The sequence below is a fragment of the Micrasema longulum genome, unplaced genomic scaffold (assembly GCF_059751315.1).
Source record: "Micrasema longulum isolate JH-2025_06_02 unplaced genomic scaffold, ASM5975131v1 h1tg000287l, whole genome shotgun sequence".
In the NCBI taxonomy this organism is placed as follows: Eukaryota; Metazoa; Arthropoda; class Insecta; order Trichoptera; family Brachycentridae; genus Micrasema; species Micrasema longulum.
The window spans coordinates 768,226-790,993 of record NW_028277491.1 but is presented as its reverse complement, the minus strand read 5'-3'; the positions used below and the strand labels follow the sequence as shown (position 1 = coordinate 790,993).

Sequence of the window (22,768 nt, the reverse complement as noted above, 5' to 3'; positions counted from 1 at the left end):
TTATCCGCAAAATATCTGATATGTTCTCGAAATCTTTTTTGACGAAAAATTTCATACTGAATATTATGATATCTTGAAAATTTATTTCATCGAAATACTTTTTTGGCTTTTTATCAGAAAATTCGTTAAATTTTCAAGTACTGCGTTTAAAATATAACGGTAATGTTGTGATGGCAACATTTACAAAAAGTCAGAATAGCGTTTTTGGGCTAACTTGTCTTCGCCACTCCCGCAGTGTGACAAATATCAGTACTTATAGGTAATTATAGGATTTGTGATCATATTTAACGTGTTCTTCGGTTAAATCGCGGCTTTCGAACATTTTCCTAAAAAAGAATCTCGTAAAACAAGTGAGTTTAAACTACATCCTGCTCAATGCACTTGCCGACATTTGCTACTCGCCTATTTTTAGCGATATTTTGCCGGTTGCATTTGAGAAATTCTACTGATTTCTGTATAGTCTTCATTACTTTGGTGCATTTTTTTATGTTTTGTTCTCCGGTGCGCGTTCCTATTTTTAAATCGGTTGTTTTGTGTTTTTTTTTAAATTCCACTTCAACGGGAAGATTTCACTTCTTGTGGAATTCCGTACGTCCTGCGCTACATAAATTAGTATTGTTTGTCAATACTCACGACATTTACTTCCGTTTGATTGTTCCGTCGTTGGTTTACTACTTAATTTGGTCGCTCGCAAACAAGTTTACGAAAATATTTGTACGTGAGTACTGTGCTATTTTTACGCGAATATCCTCTTCGGATCCTTTCGGTTCCAGGATTATACACTCTGGTGAACATGTAAGCATAATATAAAATAATATTCATAAATCATCCCTTAAAATGTGTTATATCTGAGTGACCTAGAAACTCGTTTCTGCTAACAACTGTGAAATTCGATCTTATTGATGTATTATTTGGGAGGTATTCAAACCCAAAATTCTCCAAATTTGTTTACTGTCACGTTAATTCGAAATGATAAACACCTTTATAAAATATTGCGTTGATTTGGTTCTATCTGACATACTTCGCAAGTGTGTCATTAAACCCCCCATAAGAAATTAACCTGTTTGTCAATAACCGTGACAGCGAGTGGCCATTCACAATATTTATAAACTGGAAGTAGTATTTGTATATTCTCTAACTTATCAAATTATCAGTGACTTAATGGATTTTAATTAATATTTTATAATAGTGACACATGCCTATTTGCTTTTGAATCTGGAAATTATATACCTAAATATTTTGTATTAAGTATTTCACAGAACATCAAAAAAAAATTATTAAAAAACTTAGTTTCTTCAACTTAAAGTAGTGACCCCGTTCTATGATTGTTATCAAGTCTGGACATTCTTAATTATTATTGATTTCCGTCTACGTATTGGGAATTATTAGGTATTTAAAATTGTCAAAATTATTTCTACGTTTTGCAAAAATTGTATGTAGTGCATTTTAATTGTTGTAAGAAGTGACATATTTATGTTGGAGCAGCTAGTGTAATAAAAACAAATAAACCATCACGCCGTTTCTCTGTTGGGGTAGGCAGAGAGGATAGAATACAACATCATTGTCTTTACGTATGGCCTGTATAGACCTCATGTCGATTATTCCTACTTTTGGACTTCTCTATCTTCAAGTATTTGTTGGATTTCGTTTACCGTGTCTATCAGTCTCCCTCGTTTTCTGCGTCCATCAACATTTGCCTTGTAGATATTTTTATCCATTCTGACGCTGTCCATTTGCTCTACATGTCCAAACCGATGCAGTACCCATTTCTTAATTATGTCCATAATGCTTATCTCAGTCTAGCATAATGTACATGAATTTGATGAAATGACATTTTGATTTTCGTATCCAGTTTATGATCTTGTCTGCTGATTTTGAAGAAAAGTAAGTCTTCTAATGAAAGAACCAATGTATTATGAAACTGAAAATAAAAAAATAATGGTATAAATTAATAAGGATCACTTAAAGAAAGTAGATTCTTTAGGCATTTGTTGAACATTTGACCTTTGGATTTGCATCCCTCTGCCTCCGAGGTACAGATATAAACTCTCATATTTTTATATTTATTATTATTTTTTCTTTTTTCTTTTATTGAAAAAACATAGAGTACAATTACATAGTTTTATAGAATATACAGTAAGACTTAATTCTAATGGACCAGTGAAGTTTCCACATTAGGTTTATATATATTACAAAAGAGATGAAGAACTTTTTTTTCGAAAGTAATGTTATATATTTACGCAGTAAAACTTATAAGGTCCTTTAGAATTTATAAATAAATTAACGATTTTACCAAAGACACAATTTTTTAAGAGGTCACAAAAGCAATGAAACCGGTCACAGATAATTCTAAATTTATCAAATTTACAAACTGTCGCTGTAGATGGTTCTTCTTCAGTTGATTAATTCCCTGTTACTAGTCATGACGAGCACATTCCATTACCGACATATTTATTTACAGATAGTGTGCTTCTATTCAAGTAGAAATATGTAGATACACTCCTCTGGTGATGACATCACTAAGTCCTAAATACTAGATTTGTCTGGGTCAATGTTAGAAAGTTCACTGATTGGATGTGAATAATATATTAAATAATCTCAAATCCATATTCACCTATACCACTTTTTAAAAATATATTTAACTATCTATATTTTAAATTAATTATTTTAGATTAATAATATGCAGTTATAGTGTTGAACCTGTTCATTGTATAAAATATTTAGGCATCATAATTGATAGAAACTTAAAAATTAGTGGTTAAATACAAAGTTGTTTTATTTATTTTCTTATAATGAATAACCACAAATTAAGTGCTTCAAATATAAAATTTATAAATAATAAGAATATTCATTCAAAAAAATTGCACCAAGATAATTTTTAAATATTACACCATGCAAAAATTTACTTTATTATAAAATTAATAAACTATACCGAAATATGCAATTGATAAATGCTCGACGATTGGATTTATAAATTTATTTTCTATACATATAAATAAAACAAAAAATAACAAGATTCATTATTAAAACTTCTTAATAAAATTTATCTGAATATAATGTAAAATTTACTATCAATTTTAAACACTTAAACGATATTTCACTTTGAAATCATCAAAAGGATTGTACTTTTTGGAAATTGTTTAAATTTGAAAGAAATACTATTTATTTGTGATAAATTCTGAAAAATGTGATATGTAGCATATCGCGGGCCTATCACATCGTTATACCACCTCGGAGTTAGATATAAAGCGAAGAATAAGTTTGTATAATCGCTATTCCAGCTGTATACCGAGAATAACCTCATGCGATAATAAGTGAGAATTTTTACTATAACCTTCCTTATTCTACCTCTATTCTTAGGTACAATTTTATACCTGGGCCCCAATTAAAATGGGGAGTTATCTTCAATTGAATTATGCCCACGTAGAAGGCTGTACGTGATTTTGTAGTTTTTTAGAGTAATTCAACAAAAACTTATACTTTTAGGCAAAGCTCTATTAAGTCAATTATATCACTTTTAAAAAAAATGCCTATTTCTCAATATTCTATGATTGTCAATGGTATCTCGTTGCCATACATTCTGTTTAATAAATACTAGTACTAATGATATTTAAAAGACCCGTATAAATGATTTTTCTTTTTTTTTTTCCAAGTTGGCACAACCGTACAACACTAAGTTTGAGTGTGATCTGTTATGCAGTCAAAAACATTGGTTGTACTCAAGTGCATATTGTGATTTTACCATAGAGAAAAAAAAATAACAAAGAATTTGTCTTAAATTTTGCGTTGCATATGAAATTTCGGGTTCAGACGCATTGAAAATGTTGCAGAAAGCCTGCGATGACTACTATATCGAGGATAAGAGCATTTGAGTGGTACAAAGTATTCAAAGAGGGCCGTGAAGTGGTTGAAGACTAGCTTCGTCCTGGACGTCCTTCAAATACTGAAGAAAATATTGACCAAGTGAAGAAATTGGTGCTTGAAAATCATCATTATAGCTTGAGATAGCTTGCACGTGAACTAAACATCTCTCACAAATCAATTTAAATGATTTTGGTTATTATGTTTTGGGCATGAGACGCGTCGCAATGCTGCTTGGTCCAAAAGCACTGAATTTTTTTCAAATGCAGTGACAAACTCAATTGGCTGAGGACATGCTAGAACGAGTTAGAATGGACCCCAAATTCATAGAGCGCAACTTGTGATGACACATGGGTTTATGAGTACGACATGCAAACTAGCCAACAGGCATCGGATTAGTGCTTACCCAATGAGCCAAAACTGAAATAACCGCATCAAAGTCGCTCAAAAATCAAAACCATGCTCACTGTTTTCTTCAATATTTGTGGTATTGTTCACTCGGAATTTCTTCCTGACGGCCAAACAGTGAATGAACAATATTATTTGAGCGTTATGAGACTGTAGGAAGAATGCGCAGGAGCTGATTTGTTGTTATAGCGAGAAAGATATTTACGGATTACATCGCAGTTATTTATTAAGTAAAGTCACACACTGGTTACATACTATATTTCGTACAGAAGGAATTTACAATAGCAAACACTGATGAGGAGCTTGCAGTCAGGCAAACTTTACGGCTGTTTGTTTTGCCCGCCACAAGACGTTTGAGAGAGAACATCCACAGAAAAATCCCAAATTTCTGGTTAAACAAATGTGAAAAAACCACTGAACTTCCCCATTGAATTGTGCCCAGGTTTAGAAGTCAGGGCCTCGGTAATCGTTATGTCTAAAATAATATTTTTTTTAAATTAATAAATGGCAGACTCATAATATATGCATTAAAAGATGTTCATTCTATAGAACTGATTTAATCAGTTATTTTTGAGTTCCAAATAATCAACATGAAACCTCACTTCGTGTCCCACTGTAAGTGAGAGTTGTCGGAGATTATTTTTATTTATTTCCTTTCTTGGAATGCAGGTGTCGAGTCACTAAACATTAAAATTCATGATAACACCTCCACTGAAGGTAAACATTTTCAAATCAACATAAAACATATGTGTTCAATTAAAACTTTTAAACTGTTTTGTCATTTTCTCATTCTTACATTAATTAACCCTTTCTATGGTAAAATATTTTAGATCTTTTCTTTTTTTTTTAATTTTGTTGACATGCATATTCCTGAAGTAATTATGTATAGGCTTGAAGTTTTATATGTGAAAATTTGATAAATCACAAAAATTTGATGCTTAGATTTCCATTTTCTCAAAAATATTCTGTTAGAATTCAACCTTCTTAGATACTTTTTTTTATTTTGTAAAAATATACATTTTGCGTTTTTAATAAACTAAACTCTTTTAATATTTTTAAGATAATTGTTAAGCAATATATTAAGATAAAATCTGTTTGTGATTGGTGTTTTAAATATAAAAATCTTTAAAAAAGAAAACAAGCAAAAATAAATGTCACCTTTATTTATTAGTTTTATGATCAACTACAACTACACAATTTATAGTAATAATTAAAAATCTTTTTTAAAAAAAATGTTTTTTACTAAATCAGTACCGGATTAATTTAGACATCTCCCTTTCCGCGCCCTGTGGTGCATAGGTCACTACATTGGTACACCAACCGCAGTGTATCTTGATCATTTTTGTTACATGAATGTAAGATGATCCGTCTTACGCTTCCGATTTCCGTCCAGGTACTATAAAGTATTCTGGTGTAAAAACACATTTTCAAATTTGATTTTTTTACCACTGAAGAATCATGTTTATATTAATTCATATCATAATTCCCTTTCCGCGCCTTATAGTGCATAGGGCACTGCACTGGTACACCGACCGCAGAGTATCTTGATCATTTTTGTTACAAGAAGCAAGTGGAAAACACCCTTCTTAATAAATATTTCACATTAACCATGTCGGGAATCGAACCCAAGACCTCTAGCATCGTAGGCAAACACGCTGACCATAACACCACGAGGCTGATTATTAACTAATGTTTTTTTTTTATTAATCAATGGTTTCTTATGTTCTAATTTATGTTTAAGTTTACTTGATTCTCTTTTTGCAATGTTTTATAACATAATTGAAAATTATTATGTACAGAATGTTCCGAAGAATTGTTTAAAGAATGAAAGAAAACAACATTTGCACAGACTTCACATTCAATATCAGTGAAACAAAACAAACACAGGATGTTAACATTATTCACGATACTCCAGTGAATAATTCCAGAGATTTTTATAGTGGAACCTCTAATTTTACACAATTTTTGCACGGCAGTTAAAAAATAATCGTTTTATAAAGCTTCTATGTTTATAAAACCATGTTTCATATATACAAGACCTGCAAAAGGGTTAAATCATATAATATTTCACCTGTCTATTATCGTATGAAATCTTACTGTTCTGTGGGCGTTGTATTATTGTACTGAATTATTATTTGTATGTCATCATTCATAGTTCCTTACTCACTGTTGCTTCACCAACCCACTACATACAATATCTCACCAACTGATGTTGGGCTTATGGTTTAAATACACCACTCACAAGTAACAAGCCACTTGTAAATTTGATTAAATATAATATAAATTTATTAGCTACCTACAGCAGAAAATGTGATGTAAAAAGAGATTTATTTATAAGAATTCGCATTCACAAATTCAAAAGCATACATGGCCGATTAAAAATAATGCTGTCTATCACGACACACATTGTATTTTTTTACAAAAATGGCTTGTATTTAAATCTTCCACAATAATATTCAAGAAAGTATTTGAGAAGAGAGTATGAAACTTTAGGTATTTACAGGGCTTCTGACCTAAATTTACTAGTTTCATTGATCACTTTACTCACTTTGTAACACTCATCGTTTTCCCTGTATGGAAAATGACAGGTCATAAGCCCGGTAAATGTCTAGACTTACATACCCTCTTGTCAAGGAGATTCGTCATCTCTATCAATTTAAGCATTCTCAAAATATTGTTGATGATAATGAACCAAACAGTATTTTCAATTACATTTACTGTGTTGATTTCCATTCACAGCTATTTACATAAAAAACTGACCTCAAAATTTAAATATTTGGGTAAACAATGAGCAAAAATTTTAATTAAATAAAATATATTATTAATAATAAATACACCTGGCTTTCGATTTACACAGGGGATAATATATTCCACGCAATACCCTATAACAAAAAAATGTATAAATTGAGTATACTTAAATAATAATTGTGGATCGGAAAATCAATTCAGGATAACGACAAATAAAATAAACATATTACAACAGAGATAAAGAACATTTCAGAGAAGGTAATATAGAAGTCTAGGTTTAAGTGGCCACTTTACACACTGTGTAACGTTCGCCATTCTGCCCATATTTGAACATCTATATTCCTTCGATTCTTCATCTGTTGATGTTTGTGAAGTTAAAGAGCTGAAACCTTTATTGATGCGGATGAGATTCGTGTAATTGAATTATTTCATCTACATACTAGGTAACGCCTGAAAATTTTATTTTTTCAATTTCTATATTTCTTCATGGACTAGGTGGATTTATCAACAATATTTTGAGTTTGTCCAAATTTTTGTAGACAAGGAATGGATTCAACTCCCTGGGGAGCTGTTAACATTAACATATTACAACAGAGATGAAGAACATTTCAGAGAAGGTGTACAGGGCTTATGACCTGTCCATAAGCCATAAGCCCTGTAGATGCCTAAACTTCTATATTACATTCTCTGAAATGTTATTCATCTCTGTTGTAATATTTTAATGTTAACAGCTCCCAAGGAGTTGAATCCAGTCCTTGTCTACAAAAATTTGGACAAATTCAAAATATTGTAAATAAAATAAACTTATTATTCAGTATATCTGAATTTTTTATATGACTAAATACAATATAAGTACCCGTTTACACATGCTTAGTGCAGCGTCGTTATCATCACTTGCGATATCCAGAACCTTTCGCACCCGTCTACGCACACTGAGTGGGAAGTAGATACACCCCTTATGTAGGATCATCCAAAAATTAATAAATAGTACTACCATTACGCATTATTGAGAAAAAAATTACTCCATGTTATATCAAAACGTGTAAAATGAGAGTTTTCTGAAATATTTTATTTAATTACCATCCACTACATCTCCCTGCTTGATTCTGCAAAGAAGATAATATGTAGTCTTGAAATCTGTGTTTGAATTAAACTCATTAAAATTCATAATTAAAAATTCTGCTTTAATTCATCGATCCGATATTAATCGTTTGTGCCTGCCTTAAACATTTAGAATATGTTGACTTGTGATCAACATGTTCAAATATTTACTTTTATTAACTAGTTGCATAGCTTGTCCCTGAGATAAGCCAACTTATTTCACACAATATTAATAACCGAGTCGTGAATGAATTGATGCATATAAATGCATAAGTATATTTAATAGTCAATTGATTCATTTTGTAATTATATACCGCATAATTTATCTTAATAGATTATTTCTATAATATATATTTCTCCTATCTCGGCTCTGACTGCTTCGAAGGTAGCCAAAGCCACAAAGATATATGATTACATATCGCTGGGATTTAATCTTCATTTCAACTTTAGTTGTCAATGAATAGGCTTCATCATGACTTATACAAGACAAAGTAATTAAATTTTCTTCTCTTATTATGTGTTTTTGTGCGGTTTGTTACTGGTCAAACATTTTGAAACTTCACAAAAAGTTGTATCTTTGTCATTTGTCAAACCTGATCATTATTATACTACTTGTTTGTCAATTTTTTGCATCCAGTAAATTCAAATGTTCTAATTCTTGTACAAAAGCTATATGAACCCATACTCTTACTAGTATTTCAATACAGAAATAATGTAAATATAAGGTAATCAAGGTAATTTTTCTTTTTAATAATAATGTTCTTTTCATTATATGAAAAAAAAAAATCAATATACTTTCCCATATTATTTTTATTTAATCTATACTACCGATTTTTTTTGCCTAGTCAGTCATTTTGGGACAACAGTTTTCAATATGAATATATCCTCAAAAATAACTTCAACTTTTTAGTAATATGTCGACCGGTTTTGAGGTTACTTCCTCATCACCAGGACTCACAACTAAAATGTTAATATGGTTTAGTCAAATTTATAAATAAATAGTGTAAAATATCAAACCACAAAGAGAAAAATGTTTTAGGTATTAATGTAGTAAATATATACCGACATAAACTTGGAAGTCAGTTAGCTTTATTTTTGTCGCATAATTTCTTTTTATAATTTATTTATATACTTATTTTGTCTTTTTCGTTTACAGAAAAAATAGAAAATAGCAGAATGGCGGTCAACGTATATTCAACAAATGTGACGACAGAAAACCTCTCTCGACATGATATGTTGGCGTGGGTTAACGATTGTCTCCAGTCTAGCTTTTCCAAAATAGAAGAGTTATGTACGGGTGCTGCGTACTGCCAATTTATGGATATGCTTTTTCTCGGTAGTGTCCCAATGAAAAGAATCAAGTTTAAAACGAATTTGGAACACGAATATATACAAAACTTCAAAATACTCCAAGCCTCTTTTAAAAAAATGAATGTCGACAAGGTAAGCCTGGATGCTTTATTTATGCACTATTTTGTATATTATTCGTAATTTGATATTTTTTTATTTTGAATTAATTTTGTTGTGTTGAAAAGGTAGATTATTGAAAAAATGTATTTAAAAAACTCTCAGGTCAGTATTTACATTTTTATAGAAGAAATTCACACATGTCTGTGAATCCTATTCAGCCGTTACGAAATTTATCGATCCAAACACTTATTAATTTTGCATGGTTGTTGTAAAAAACTATTGTCCTTTCCTAAATAACCATACTAATATGGATGTCCAAGTTGAATATATACATTTTTTTTTCTTCTTCATATTTAAGTATGTAGTCAAATAAAAAATAAAAACATATATTTAATATTTGTTAAACGTGACGACCTCTTATGCAGCAAGATGTGTTCAAAGATAATATAATAAAATGTGATACTTTCTACTATCAAATCACAAAAAATAGTGGGCTTTAAAAATCTGTCAAAAATTGCAAGTGTTTCATTAATAATTAACATAAGTTCTGATATAAATTGGCAATATTATAATGAAGATGATTTTATCACAAATGAAATAACATTAAATATGAAACTCATAAATTGAATTAGGAGAAAACATTATGCTTAATTAAAATTTAGGCAAAAAATATTCAAATAACCTGCAATGTTTTTACTAAAATATTAAATGTACATTCAAACCCAATATCATAATATATGCCATCAGTAGGACACTAATATTAACTACCTCATATGATGATATTAACATTTTATAAAAATAGTTATGTTATAAACAAATAATGAATAAATATATGCAAAATGTAATCCGTTATAAAAAGAGTTGACTGGATTAATGATTGTCGATGTGGAATAATAATGAAAAAAAACCACTGACAGGAATAATAATTGTCAAGTAACAAATTCTTCGCAAGCATAACTTCTTCTTAAAAATTTAATGATCACAGAAAAATAATTATTTTTGTAATTATTAAATTAATTTTTTAATTGCAGTGAATTAATTTTTATTACTGTTAAGATACTTATGTGTATAAATGTGCATATTTATATGCAACTGTTTTCACATTCATTTCTTGCAATCCATCCATAAATCACAAAGTAATAACCATGTGAGTAGATTTCCGTTTTTAGATTAAAACAATGTAATAATATGATTTATTTTCATTGTAAGAAGTACACTTTTTGCATGGTCAATATCTAATTAGCCTTATTAATATTCATTTCTCTATTCATTAGTATATCTCCTGTATTTAAATTAACATATCAATTAAAATATCTAGGTATATACAGGGTGTTCTTTAAACCCTGTCACATCCGAAACCACGATGATCAGTATGAGCAAGAAGACATATTGGCACACTAAAATATTTATTTAGAACGAATAAAATTTTAAAAAATAAAATATCAAAAAAAGCAAATGGTTGCTTACTTCTGCAGGGGTGAAACGAGGAGGGGGAAGGGGGGAATCTGGCACTGCGTCGCGCTCCCCTCACTTCTCCCCTGCAGAAGTAAACAACCATTTGTTTTTTTAAATATTTTATTTTTGTAAATTTTATTCATTCTAAAAATTTATTTTAATGTGCCAATATGTCTACTTGTTCATACTGATCATCGTGGTTTCGGATGTGACAGGGTTTAAAGAACACCCAGTATAATTATAGTGTGTACAAATTATGATGATGTCATCAAAAATATAAACTCAATTCTTAGAATGTAAAATTTATACATAAAAAACTAACTTTGTGGTTATTCATTATAATTTAAACTAAAATAGAACAACTTACAACTTTGTTTTTAACCACTTTTATTTTTTACCGGCTGGTTTCGAACCTTCCTAACAAGCTTCTTTATCAAAGTATACTTTATTAATGAATATTATCCTATTTTATTTTTTGAGGTAATAAGTAAAGTCTTTTTGTGATGTAATGTTTTGTCTTTATAAAGGTAGGAGGTGCGAGGTGAGGAGGATAGGATCTTTATTACTATCAGACAGAAATGGACTATATTTTGAAGTATTGTCTATTATAATAATTTATAAATTTTTTGTTATGATTTATCACTTTTTTAAATTTCTTAGTTGTCTAATTTTAATGTTTTTTTTTTTTAACATAGTCGGTCTCGTGGTCTAATAATGGTCAGCGTGTTTGCCTACTATGCAAGAGGTCTCGGGTTCGATTCCCGACATGGTTGACACAAAATATTGATTTAAAAAGGTGTTCTTAAACTAGAATATTTTATAATCCCTGGACCAGTACCTGCAGCGTAAAACTGATCATCTTACCTTCATGTGACAAAAATGATCAAGATACTCTGCGATTGGTGTACCAACGCAGTGCCCTTTTGCACCATTAGGTGCGGAAAGGGAATGATGATTTTTCAACATGTAGAACCTTTAACAGAGTGTCTAGTAAAATTATGATTAATTTCTATCAGATGGTTTGCGGATTCAGAAAAATGAATATTATTTAGGCGCCCTCTGTGCTCTTTTCTTTTAGTTTTTCCAATGTAAATTGAATCGCAATCATTACAAGATTAATTGGTAACCAGATTTATTCTATTTTGAGACTTTATCTTTGTGATTTTAACAATATACCAATATCATTAGTTGTATAGAATACATTACCTCCGTGTGTTAGGATTTAATATTCACTAGTAATAACACTGTTCAAAATAAAACAGGATACTATTCATTAGTAAAGTATCACAGTAATAAGGTGCCACAGCTATAGAGACGGCATTTTGCTCTAATGCATAAAACAAAAGCGTTGTAAATTTTTGGTTTGGTTTTTTATTTAACAACAAACGTGTGATGGACTTTTCCTGTTTTCGCCTGCAAATCACAACCTGAGTACCTACAGCTCATTGTTTTGCTGTAACCTGACTTCGTGATTGATAATCCTAGAATAATTTTGTCCATATAGGCGGTTCTACAGCCTTACTACTCTGAGAGTAAAGTGTAGCTTCTAAACTGGTTGGTAAAAAATAAGTGATTAAAAAAAATATTGGTCTTATTTTAATTTCAATTCTCGCGTTTAATTTAAATTATTGATTTATTTATTTAGAATTTCTGAAATTAGTCTTTTCATTTTTACCCCCATTCTGTAAAATATTTTTTATGTTCTAGTAAAATGGTTTCAGGTACATGACTTAACATAATAATTCCCTTGTGGCATTTGTGGAAACTTACATGCCAATGTTTCCATGCCAATGGACATATATATATAAAGGTTTAGGCAGTATGGTGAATGTTACACAGTGTGAAAAGTGATCACTTAAAAGTTCATAACTCCTGTATACCTAAACCTCCATTTTCTCTTTAAAAAAATGTCTAGCAGCATTTTTAAAAATGATCCCATATACTATAGTTGTGTAATTCTTTGAATAGAATCATCACCATTCGCTTTCCACACCTAATATCACAACTGGAATATGCATCGTCAGTCTGGAGCCCTTTGTACAACTGCAACTCTTTTAACTTGGAAAGAGTTCAGCGGAAGTTTTTACACTGCACACAGTTCTCAAAGGGTAAACCTATAAATGAAATTCGCTACCAAACTTTGATGTCTGAGTTGAGGTTACCATCGCTGGTTAAGAAGGACAATTGCTGTCCTCACCATAATGCACAAAGTGATATGCACTATAATAGATTGCCCTAAATGACTGTCCCTGATAAACTTTCGTGTACCCACAAGGACCACCAGACTCCAAAAATGAAAAACATTCCACAGAACAGCTAATAATACTGAATAATACCATTATGCTGAGCTGTTGGACTTGCTCCACACCACTCCTGCTGCTATCAAATTAGCTATCCTATCCATCGAATGTCCATCCCTTCAATTCTCCCCTATTTAATGTGTTTCTCCATATATCTTCACTTTATTTCCTTTTTCTTTTTTAGAATGAATTACATGTTAAGTGTAATAGTTATAATTTAATTTTTCTTATTTTCTGTAATATTTTATGTACTTTTAACAGTGTATTGCAAGAACCCTTCGTGCGTTTATTAAATAAATAGTGTGTTGGTACACCAATTGCAGCATACTTGATCCCTTTTGTTACATGAAGGTAAGATGATCAGTCTCACACTTCAGGTGCAAGTCCAGGTCCACTATGAAATATTCTAATGTAAGAACACCTTATTAAGTAAATATTTCATGTCAACCTGTCATAAATCGAACGCCAGACCTCTCGCATGGTAGGCAATTGCGCTGATCAGTGGTGGACAGGAATATAATAAGTAACCTGGTTAAAAAAATCCATTTTTTATTTAGTAATAATTTACCATGAAATGTCATGAATTTTCATTGTCAGAATGTCATAAATGTTAATTCAATCAATTACTCCAATGTTTAATATGGTAGTAAAAACAATTTGAACTGGAGAATAAGAATTGCGTCGAGTAGAGAATAGGACGCGTATAACCAGCGGGTTGACTTTCCCCAGGTGATACCAGTGGACAAGCTCGTTAAGGGCCGCTTTCAGGACAACTTTGAATTCTTGCAGTGGTTTAAGAAGTTCTTCGACGCCAACTACGACGGGCGAGACTACCACGGGGCAGAGGCCCGCGGGGGCCAACCTCTGGGGGGGGGCGAGCCCGACCTCGGCCTCCCGCTGGGGGGGGTTGTGTCCCTGCACCGCCCCACCACACGTACGCTGTACTTACTATGCAGACAAACGCTCCCGAAAGATACTTCGCATTCCGTACAACTCGATCTCTGAATTTGTATTATTTTTGCACCGCCAAGAAACCCAATGAGGAAGTTCAGTGTTCTTTTATAATTTTAAAAACTAGAATGATTTGCTATAGATTATCAAACTAAGTCCAAAAAATATATTTTTTCTATGGTATTATCATCGCTATGATTTTTTTAATGTTTTGTAATTTTGGAAATCCTCTTTGAAACCTTGAAATTGCACCGCCTGCGATGTCACGAGTTCATGTCGGTGAGGTTTCTGAAAATGTTAAACCCTGTACAATTATAAAACAAATTAATTGTACCCGCCAAATGTCGAAAAACATGGCTACCCCGAAAACCGGAAATATTTTGCCGGTTGGCACAGAAACATAACAATGCTATAATTTGATGGTTATTATAAACACATGGTCACTTTGACCTGTAACATTGCAAAGTTTTTTTTCTAAATTGGTTGCAACAGGGAGGGAAAACATTGTTAAGAAGGGAATATGGAAGTCTAGGCATGTACAGGGCTTATGACCTGTCATTGGCTGATTTAAGTGGCCACTTTACCCACTATGTAACATTCACCATTCTGCCTATGTTTTAACATTCACCATTCTGCCTTTGTTTTAACATCCACATTTCCTCAATTCTTCCATCTGTTGACTTTGTGAAGTGGGTGAGATCATTCACCCCTTTTTTAATGTGGGTGAGATTCATCTGGCTGAATTATTTCACCTACTAGGCAACGCCTGAAAACACTTTTGCTTCTTATACCAGTTAGTTTAATCAACAATACTTTGAATATGTCCAAATATTTGCAGACAGGCTGGATTTTCTCCTCATGGAGTTATTAAGATCTAAAGCTGTTGCAACAGAGGGATATTCCCCTCTCAACAATATTTTCCTTGTCTATTGCAACGAATTTAGATCTGAAAAACTTCCTGAGATGTAAATCCAGACTATCTGCAAAAATTTGGACGTACCCAAAACATTGTTAATTAATTTCTATTTTAACCATTTTTTATAGATTTTTTTCATACATTTTTGAAAAACCTTATTTAATAAAACATAATTTTTACGAGTAAGAAAAAAATCATTATATCTAACTTCCCGTAGCACTGAACTTCCTCATTTCAGTGGGTACTTGCAATAAATCACAGGGAATCTAACGCGGAACTCTCCTGCGTGTCAATCTGGACCATTTTATTATTATTTATTTATGAGACTGCAATATTCTAATAAAACTTCTAATGCTGGCCTCTTCAAAACAAATGTAGGATCTTTTGTATTAAAGTAAGCTGCTTTTATGTATCTGATTACATTTCCTATTATTATTATATTTTTAATGAAAATATCATTATGTTAGAATATCGTGGTTTTTCATGAATAACAACTAAAATGCAGTTTCTTCAGCAGAGGGGTTTAGATCGTGGAAGTATTTTATGTTATAGAGAAGCCTTTGAAAAGGAAGTTGGTCTCGGAATGTGAAGTGTCTGTCGGTGTATGTTTGCACCGTTGTGAAGTCTCGTGTTTCTCTTCCAGCAGTAGGAATAGTCCGCATGGGTAGACATCACGTTGGGTCACATTCCCACTCGCACCCCACGCGATGCTTCACCGTAGATTTCTTTTCCTTTTATACATCGTGTATTTTTTGTTCTCTTTTGTTTCATCACGCACGCGCGCTTAGATCGTGCCCATTGACAAATTGGTGAAGGGACGGTTCCAGGATAACTTTGAATTTTTGCAATGGTTCAAAAAGTTCTTTGATGCAAATTACGGAGGCAACGACTACGACGCCCTCGGGCAGAGGGAGGGACTCCCCATGGGCATGGGAGGAGCATCGGCCCCCCGAGGCAGCGGCCAGGTCAAGAAGCCCCAGCAACTAATGGCCCCGCCCATGAAAACTCCACAGAAACCCACCAGCAGTAATACTCTTCTTTTTCTATACCTCTCACTTATACGCATCGCTCATTTGGCCCAATCACCATCTTGATACTGAGAAATCTTCATTGATATTTGGAGGTCTAGGATCATCCGCCATTTACAAAACCATAGTTAGAATTGCGAATTAAAGCGCCGAATAACAAATTTCATAATCATTTTACCAGTGTCTTCTCTACTGGAATATATCTTGAAAAAATTATTGCCTCAATACAAGTTTTATCCAGTGCGATCAAAACTTCTATTTGTCTAAATAACCTTATAGCGGCTTAACGTCTGAGATAGAGCATCTGCGCTTAGTAAATATGATTATAAGTTTACCTAAACTGAGCTCAAATAAAATGTTATACCTAGTTAAATTCCCACGATCCTAAACCTCCCGTATTTTACTTTATCCCGAGTAAAATCATCATTGAAAATTTCAACATTCATTTTTATTTATAATTTCTTAGTAATCATTAGTCAATTGGCATTTAAAGTTATTTAGAGAACTTCAAAATTTAAATGTTGTCATCAAAATTGTTAGATTCGCAGTACAATTTATTTTGTGTTTGTGGCATGAAAATATTACAAATATTTTTTGAAGCCCCAAGATATTGCAAGCTTTCATTTGTAAATTACTTCTGAAAATCAGTTTATACAATACATGTTACATTTGCCACAAATTATTTCTATGGGTCACATAATATCACATAAGTCAATCACATAAGTCAACTTATTCAACAAAAAAAAATACTTGCTCATCTTGTAGTATGCACCTATGTTCACACGTGTTCCAAAACGCGGAAGTCAAAAAACGTTATTAAGGATAGTATTATCAATGTAATTTATCACACAAAATAAATGTATTAGTTATCAGCCAAAAAAAGTTTTCTCGGAGAAGAACCTTTTCCAACTTTATGCCTTAAACGGCGTTACATTGAAGAGTTATCACATGACTATGTATTCCTGATTATTAGCAATAATCCAATTCCTATAAGTATGGAGAAAAAAATGATATTCTTTTAATGTTAGATTTGATTCCTGCAATGTTTGAGACACAAAAAATTGTCTCCTGAAAAGTAAGGCATTTTGACTTATATGATTGTTCCCCCTGCCCATAGATTTGTTTTAAAGGAACAATAATATGGGCAAACAATGTGTAACATTTGTTGTTTTTGCAAACCACTTTTACAATGCAATACAAGTATATTTGCAATTTTTAATACCTGTTTTCACTATATCTGGGCTTTGAAACATAAGTAGTATTTTTTAACTTGATTTGGACAAAAATATCAAAGATTTATTGTATGTATATAAATGGCCATATTTTTAAAAGTTAGTTGTAAAAAATGAGATATTATTTACTTTAATAGTTATTGTTATTCTAATCAGCACAAATCTTGCACAGTATTAGTTACAGACTATTTTGGTTCAAGGTTCTTTACACTCTGTTGGTGATTGATTTCATTCACAATATGCATAAACTAAGTCAGTTGTTATTGACCCTTGATAATCCATTTTATTAAAATTTAACCACAATTACAATATTAGTTTATACTAATATTCTATTGAACATTCTACTCTTGTCATAGTTGTTAAAATTACATTAAAAAAAAATCTTATTCAAAAAGATTGCTACATTATGCCTTAAAAAATATTTCAATTTAAAAATTTCAATGGGTGGCTGTGTATTAAAAATTATCCTACTTTTTTAATTATTGATTTCGTATTTTTGTTTACAGTGGCTAGAGTTATGGGGAATTCAAAACCTTCAGCCAGAGTAGCTCCTCAACCCAAAGGGGGTGATATCAAAATAGATGAATTAACATGCCAGGTATTGAACTTTTCATCAAAGAATATATTTAAAATATACCTTCTGACTTCATAATATTTTAGTATCTGTTGTTAATTTACATTTTAATACGTATAAATACATTTTTTTTATTCTATTGTTCAAGTTACACGAAATGAAATTGACAGTAGAAGGACTAGAAAAAGAAAGAGATTTCTACTTTGGAAAATTAAGAGACGTGGAAGTGTTATGTCAAGAAGCAGAAGGCTCAGAATTGGTCCAGAAAATTCTGGAAATTCTTTACGCCACAGAGGTAATGTATCTCACCTTGAAATACTTATTTTAAATTCATTACATAAATTTCTCGTGACTATTACAGCATGTTTGGACCATGATTTGTAAGTTCTCTAGCTGTCTGTGCATGACAATATTATATGAATCTATTTTTGTTTTCAATCCTGTAATTTTTCAGGATGCTAACGGTTTTAATACAGATGTTACTACTGATACTTCCATCTAATTTGCTGTTAATTTTCTTTTGTAAGTTACTTGAAAATGTATAACAGCAACAAGTTTGCACACTGTTTGTATTGTTTTGTGTGTTTTGTTAGACACAAACCCTTACTCTAGTATAGTAGCTATGTTTATCGCTTTTATCGTATTATGATATAATTTACCGGGACTTAAAGTTCTTCCAGAAAATACTCAAAATTGTATTACATGTTTACTGGTGAAAGAAAACAATTTTAAAACATAGCCGTATCTCTGTAACTTAGATTTTCACAACCTGTGTGGTTGTTCTGTATTGTTATGCTCTGTGTTAGCACTTTTTGATGACTGTTTGGACAGAATGGCAACGCTTATCATTTGGGCTGATTTAGTTGACTACGAAATATCAACAAGAAGCACTTAGTGCTAGAAACATAGGGCATAACAACCCAGAAGAAAGCCATCTGTATATCTTTGTTAATTATAAAAACACATTACTTATGCGTGAATAAAGTGTAGGACTTTGATCCGAATAAACAATTGTTTTATGTATAACCATTTGGTGGTGGTAGTAATCTTAGTTTGGTCAAAATTTTTAAATTATTCCCTAGGCTTTCTACAAACAAAATGACTTAAAATATCAAACTTATTCCGTATTTTGAGGTTTGAATTGGTTTTCTCTTGGCCATGTTACTTTTAAAAATGTAATGTCCCTTTTTAAACTCGGTACATCAAAAAATTGGTACATACAAATAAAAGTTAGGCATTTACCTAATTTTTTTATAGTCTTACAGAAATTGGATATTTTCATACAAATAAATACACAAATTCGTATTTAGCCATTCTACATTATATTTTGCATCAGTTGAACTAAATTGCCTCTAGCATCATGTTGTTTCTCTAGACCGTGTAGATAAAGGTCGTCAGTACAAATGCTATAAAATGTACTTTAAATTTCAAATAATTGTTATCAAGTATTTTGCTAAGCTTGAATGTAATCATATTTACTCTTTATTTATAAACAAATTACCATGTAATTCACTCATCATTAATTTTTCTATTGAAATGGGTTTTCTACTATTATTTAATAATATATTTTAAAAACTATTTCATAATATTCACTATAGTGAAACAAAGTGACTGCTAGAGGCTCTTTTTATTTAAGTTTCGTTGATATTTTGCCAAAACCTCTGTATTTTTATAATTTGACCCAGTGGTAAATTTTATTTTTAAAATATTTGTACAGGAAAAAACATTGCTTCTTGTTCCTAGATTACCATTCTTTTATTAAAATCTAAATTGATTTTCATTACATATTAAATAAAATGCCAGTTCTTTTCTCAGAATTAATGTGTTTTTGCAAAATAATGACGATTTATCTGTAACCTATTTACTAATATAATAAAAAGTATATTATATTACATTACTTATCAAACATAAACAAAATTAAACTAATAATTCCCACTAATATCTGACACTTCATCACAATTCAATACTATGTAGTTATAAATATTTTGATGTCCTTTTTCTTCAACTTTATAAAATGCTCTGGTGAAATGTGAGATAAGGGAAAAATTTCATTGATTGTTTAAAATGTTTAGGATGGCTTCGCTCCCCCTGAAGAACTGGATGGAGATAATCCACAAGGAAATGAAGAAGAAGAAGAGTATTAGAATTAAGAAACCCATGACACTGCGCTTCGATAGACTTCTCTCTCTCTCTCTCTGTCTCTCTCGCCACCTTCTCAAGAATGGAAAACATGTTATTTATCCGAAGCTATCACAAACAAGGCTTTAATATTTTTAGTAAAATTTCACGGGAAGAGAGACAGGAGTGGCTACTTAATCCCTTCTATAGTAATTAAACAATAAAGGATGCCCGTCCTTTGCACATGTATAAAATGAGAGTATAGTTATAATGTTTTATACCACTCACCCTATTACTCCCACCTCTAATCAAACATTTCCCGCTATTTTATTCGAGATTACGCGAGTTCTGCCGTGACAGAACTGGTTTCAGGGTTAAACTGTATTAGTTACACCTTGAAATCCTAAACATAAGTACATATTTAAAAGCTTTGGTATTTTAATGGATAACTAGGAAATCTCAAGTCCCTTCCCTTGCTAATGTTCTCTCGTAAAATCGGAGGTGTTAATCCCCGGGAAATGACCAAAATTACCATGTAAAAATATTGTTGGACCATTTTCTTTTAATATTGGCTGATCTTTCTTAATTTTTTTTTATTGATTTTCAATGTGATAAAAATATTAGATAGTGAGAAATATACATTCAATATTATTTATACTTATCTCGTTATAGGAATAGAATGTGTAAATTATCTCGCACTATTGTAAATAAATAAAAGTAAAGATTTACCTTTGATGAATTTTCTATTCTTTTGTAATTTTTTCGAATTTGTGGTACTTTTTTAACATCCTGTTAATAAAGGGTTGCGTTTTATTCGCTGTGTGAAACTAAACTAAAAATAATATGTATTGAATATTTTATTGATACATTTATAAGCATGAATTTTACTATTATTTATGTTAAAGGCATTAACTTTGTGGTCAAACATTTTAATTCATGTTAGTAAATATTAGTATTTAACCACTTACCGACTTTTTTATGTCTACCAGTTTCGAGACGTACCCGTCTCTTCGTCAGGACACTCACTACACCAACATGCAAATACAAAAATACACTTTCACCTTTATCGTCACTGTAGTGTACATAGTATTTTTCGAATATAATAAAATTTCGTAATATTTTTCGTACGGTACTACGGTGACGATAAAGATGTATTTTAGTATTTGGATGTTGGTATAGTGAGCGTCCTGACGAAGAGACGGGTACGTCTCGAAACTGGTTGTCATAAAAAGTCGATAAGTAATTAACTACTAATATGTTATTATTACAGTTATGTTTGTTAACAATTTATTTTTTTAAATAAATTGTTTTGAGGTCAATTAAATGGCGTTGAAATTGTCTGTTTTTTAAATCCACTGAGATTGTATTACGTAGTTAGTTTGAACAAGAACTAATTTTTATTGATAATTCAATTACCCATAATATTACATTAAAATGGTAAATCTTTGGGTGTCAACAGATAAACAATGGATGCATTATACCTAAACCATTACTATACTTTCCCTATTGCTGTTTTTATTTAAGGTATGTTAGCAAAAGAATCCTATCCTCATGATGCGAGCCCAGCTTTAGCTCACAGTATGCAAACATAGATATTAGAATGTAAAGATTACGCTGTAGGAAGACAAGTGACCGTCTCAAGTAGTGAGGATAAACTTGCCTATATATTATATAAAGTATCGTATTTTTATATTATTCGAAGACATTATACCGAATCTTGAGATTTCTTAGTTTTTCTTGCGAGTCGAGTGTATAATAAGGAAGTGAATTTTGCATTTATCGTATTTTACTTAGATCGACGTTCTGATTTGAAAATAATTATGTTAAATAAAATTAAGTAAAAATGTTAATCTTTGTTTTTTATTCATCCTGATACCATTCCTATTTTAATTTTCAAGCACAAACATTAAGCAGTTTTAATCCAATGGATTGTTTATCTACTTCAACATATACTTAGAAAACAATGCTCTTCTAAAACATTTATCTTATTTCTACTAACCAAACTTAAAACTAGAGTGACTTGAAAAGAAACGGAGGCAAATTCTGATAGAAATCTTTTACAAGAAAATAAATAGGACTTGATGATTTATATCCTGCAAACCTAATCAAATATGTTATTTTTTTAAGATAATAAACCTATTCCATTTTTTAAAAAGCCAAATGGAAGACTGATCTACCAGTGTAAGTTATTGCGATACTCTTGTGACATAAGACTTGTTCAAATTATTAGACTAAAGAGAAAAAGTATGACCTTTTTAACTATCTCTACTGGCTGGTATTGTTTTTTAATATCAAACATTTTATGTAAAGGCAACATCCTGGTGTGATTTTTTTTAGACTGATATCCAAAATGTCATTTGTAAGTAATTTCTTGTTTTTAAGTAGCAACAAAGTAGACACATTATATTATGAGCACTCGGGCGAATTTTTGTATTTTACTGTTAGATGGTTTAAGCTGTTTTAATAATTTTAAAGATTATTTTTATTTAAAAATAGTATTTAGTGATATTTTGAAAATGGGTTGAAAAAGTATCATTTTTCAAAGAAATGTTGCAGTAATAAAGACATTATTTAATAAAAGTCAATACACTCAACAGGAAATAGCCAAGAAGACACATGTTTTAAAAAAAACTGTCAGAAGGATAAAAAAAAATCCCTAAAAATAA

At 31.1% G+C, this 22,768-nt stretch overlaps 1 protein-coding gene across 5 annotated transcripts; it reads left to right on the top strand.

Annotated features, from left to right (window-relative positions):
• Positions 1-161: 161 nt before the first annotated feature.
• On the top strand, positions 162-21,152 carry Eb1 (microtubule-associated protein RP/EB family member 1). 5 transcript variants are annotated; one of them, XM_088224514.1, is made up of 7 exons: positions 162-259; positions 9,275-9,561; positions 15,939-16,176; positions 17,917-18,008; positions 18,133-18,279; positions 18,439-18,506; positions 20,057-20,106. In XM_088224514.1, the coding sequence occupies exons 2-6, from the start codon at positions 9,295-9,297 to the stop codon at positions 18,484-18,486; spliced, it is 792 nt and encodes a 263-aa protein (XP_088080640.1). In that variant the 5' UTR covers positions 162-259; positions 9,275-9,294; the 3' UTR covers positions 18,487-18,506; positions 20,057-20,106. The 5 variants fall into 5 exon arrangements, with proteins under 5 accessions (XP_088080640.1, XP_088080636.1, XP_088080641.1 ...); XM_088224510.1 differs by lacking the exon at positions 18,439-18,506 and having other exon boundaries at positions 168-259; positions 20,057-21,152; XM_088224512.1 differs by lacking the exon at positions 18,439-18,506 and having other exon boundaries at positions 214-350; positions 20,057-21,152.
• The last annotated feature ends 1,616 nt before the right edge of the window (positions 21,153-22,768 follow it).

Excerpts from the sequence above, each read along its gene's own strand:
- Eb1 (XM_088224510.1), top strand. The coding sequence starts at position 9,295 with ATGGCGGTCAACGTATATTCAACAAATGTGACGACAGAAAACCTCTCT. Across the intron at positions 9,562-15,938 it reads AAAAAATGAATGTCGACAAG|ATCGTGCCCATTGACAAATT; the intron begins GTAAGCCTGGAT and ends ACGCGCGCTTAG. Across the intron at positions 16,177-17,916 it reads TCCACAGAAACCCACCAGCA|TGGCTAGAGTTATGGGGAAT; the intron begins GTAATACTCTTC and ends TTTTGTTTACAG.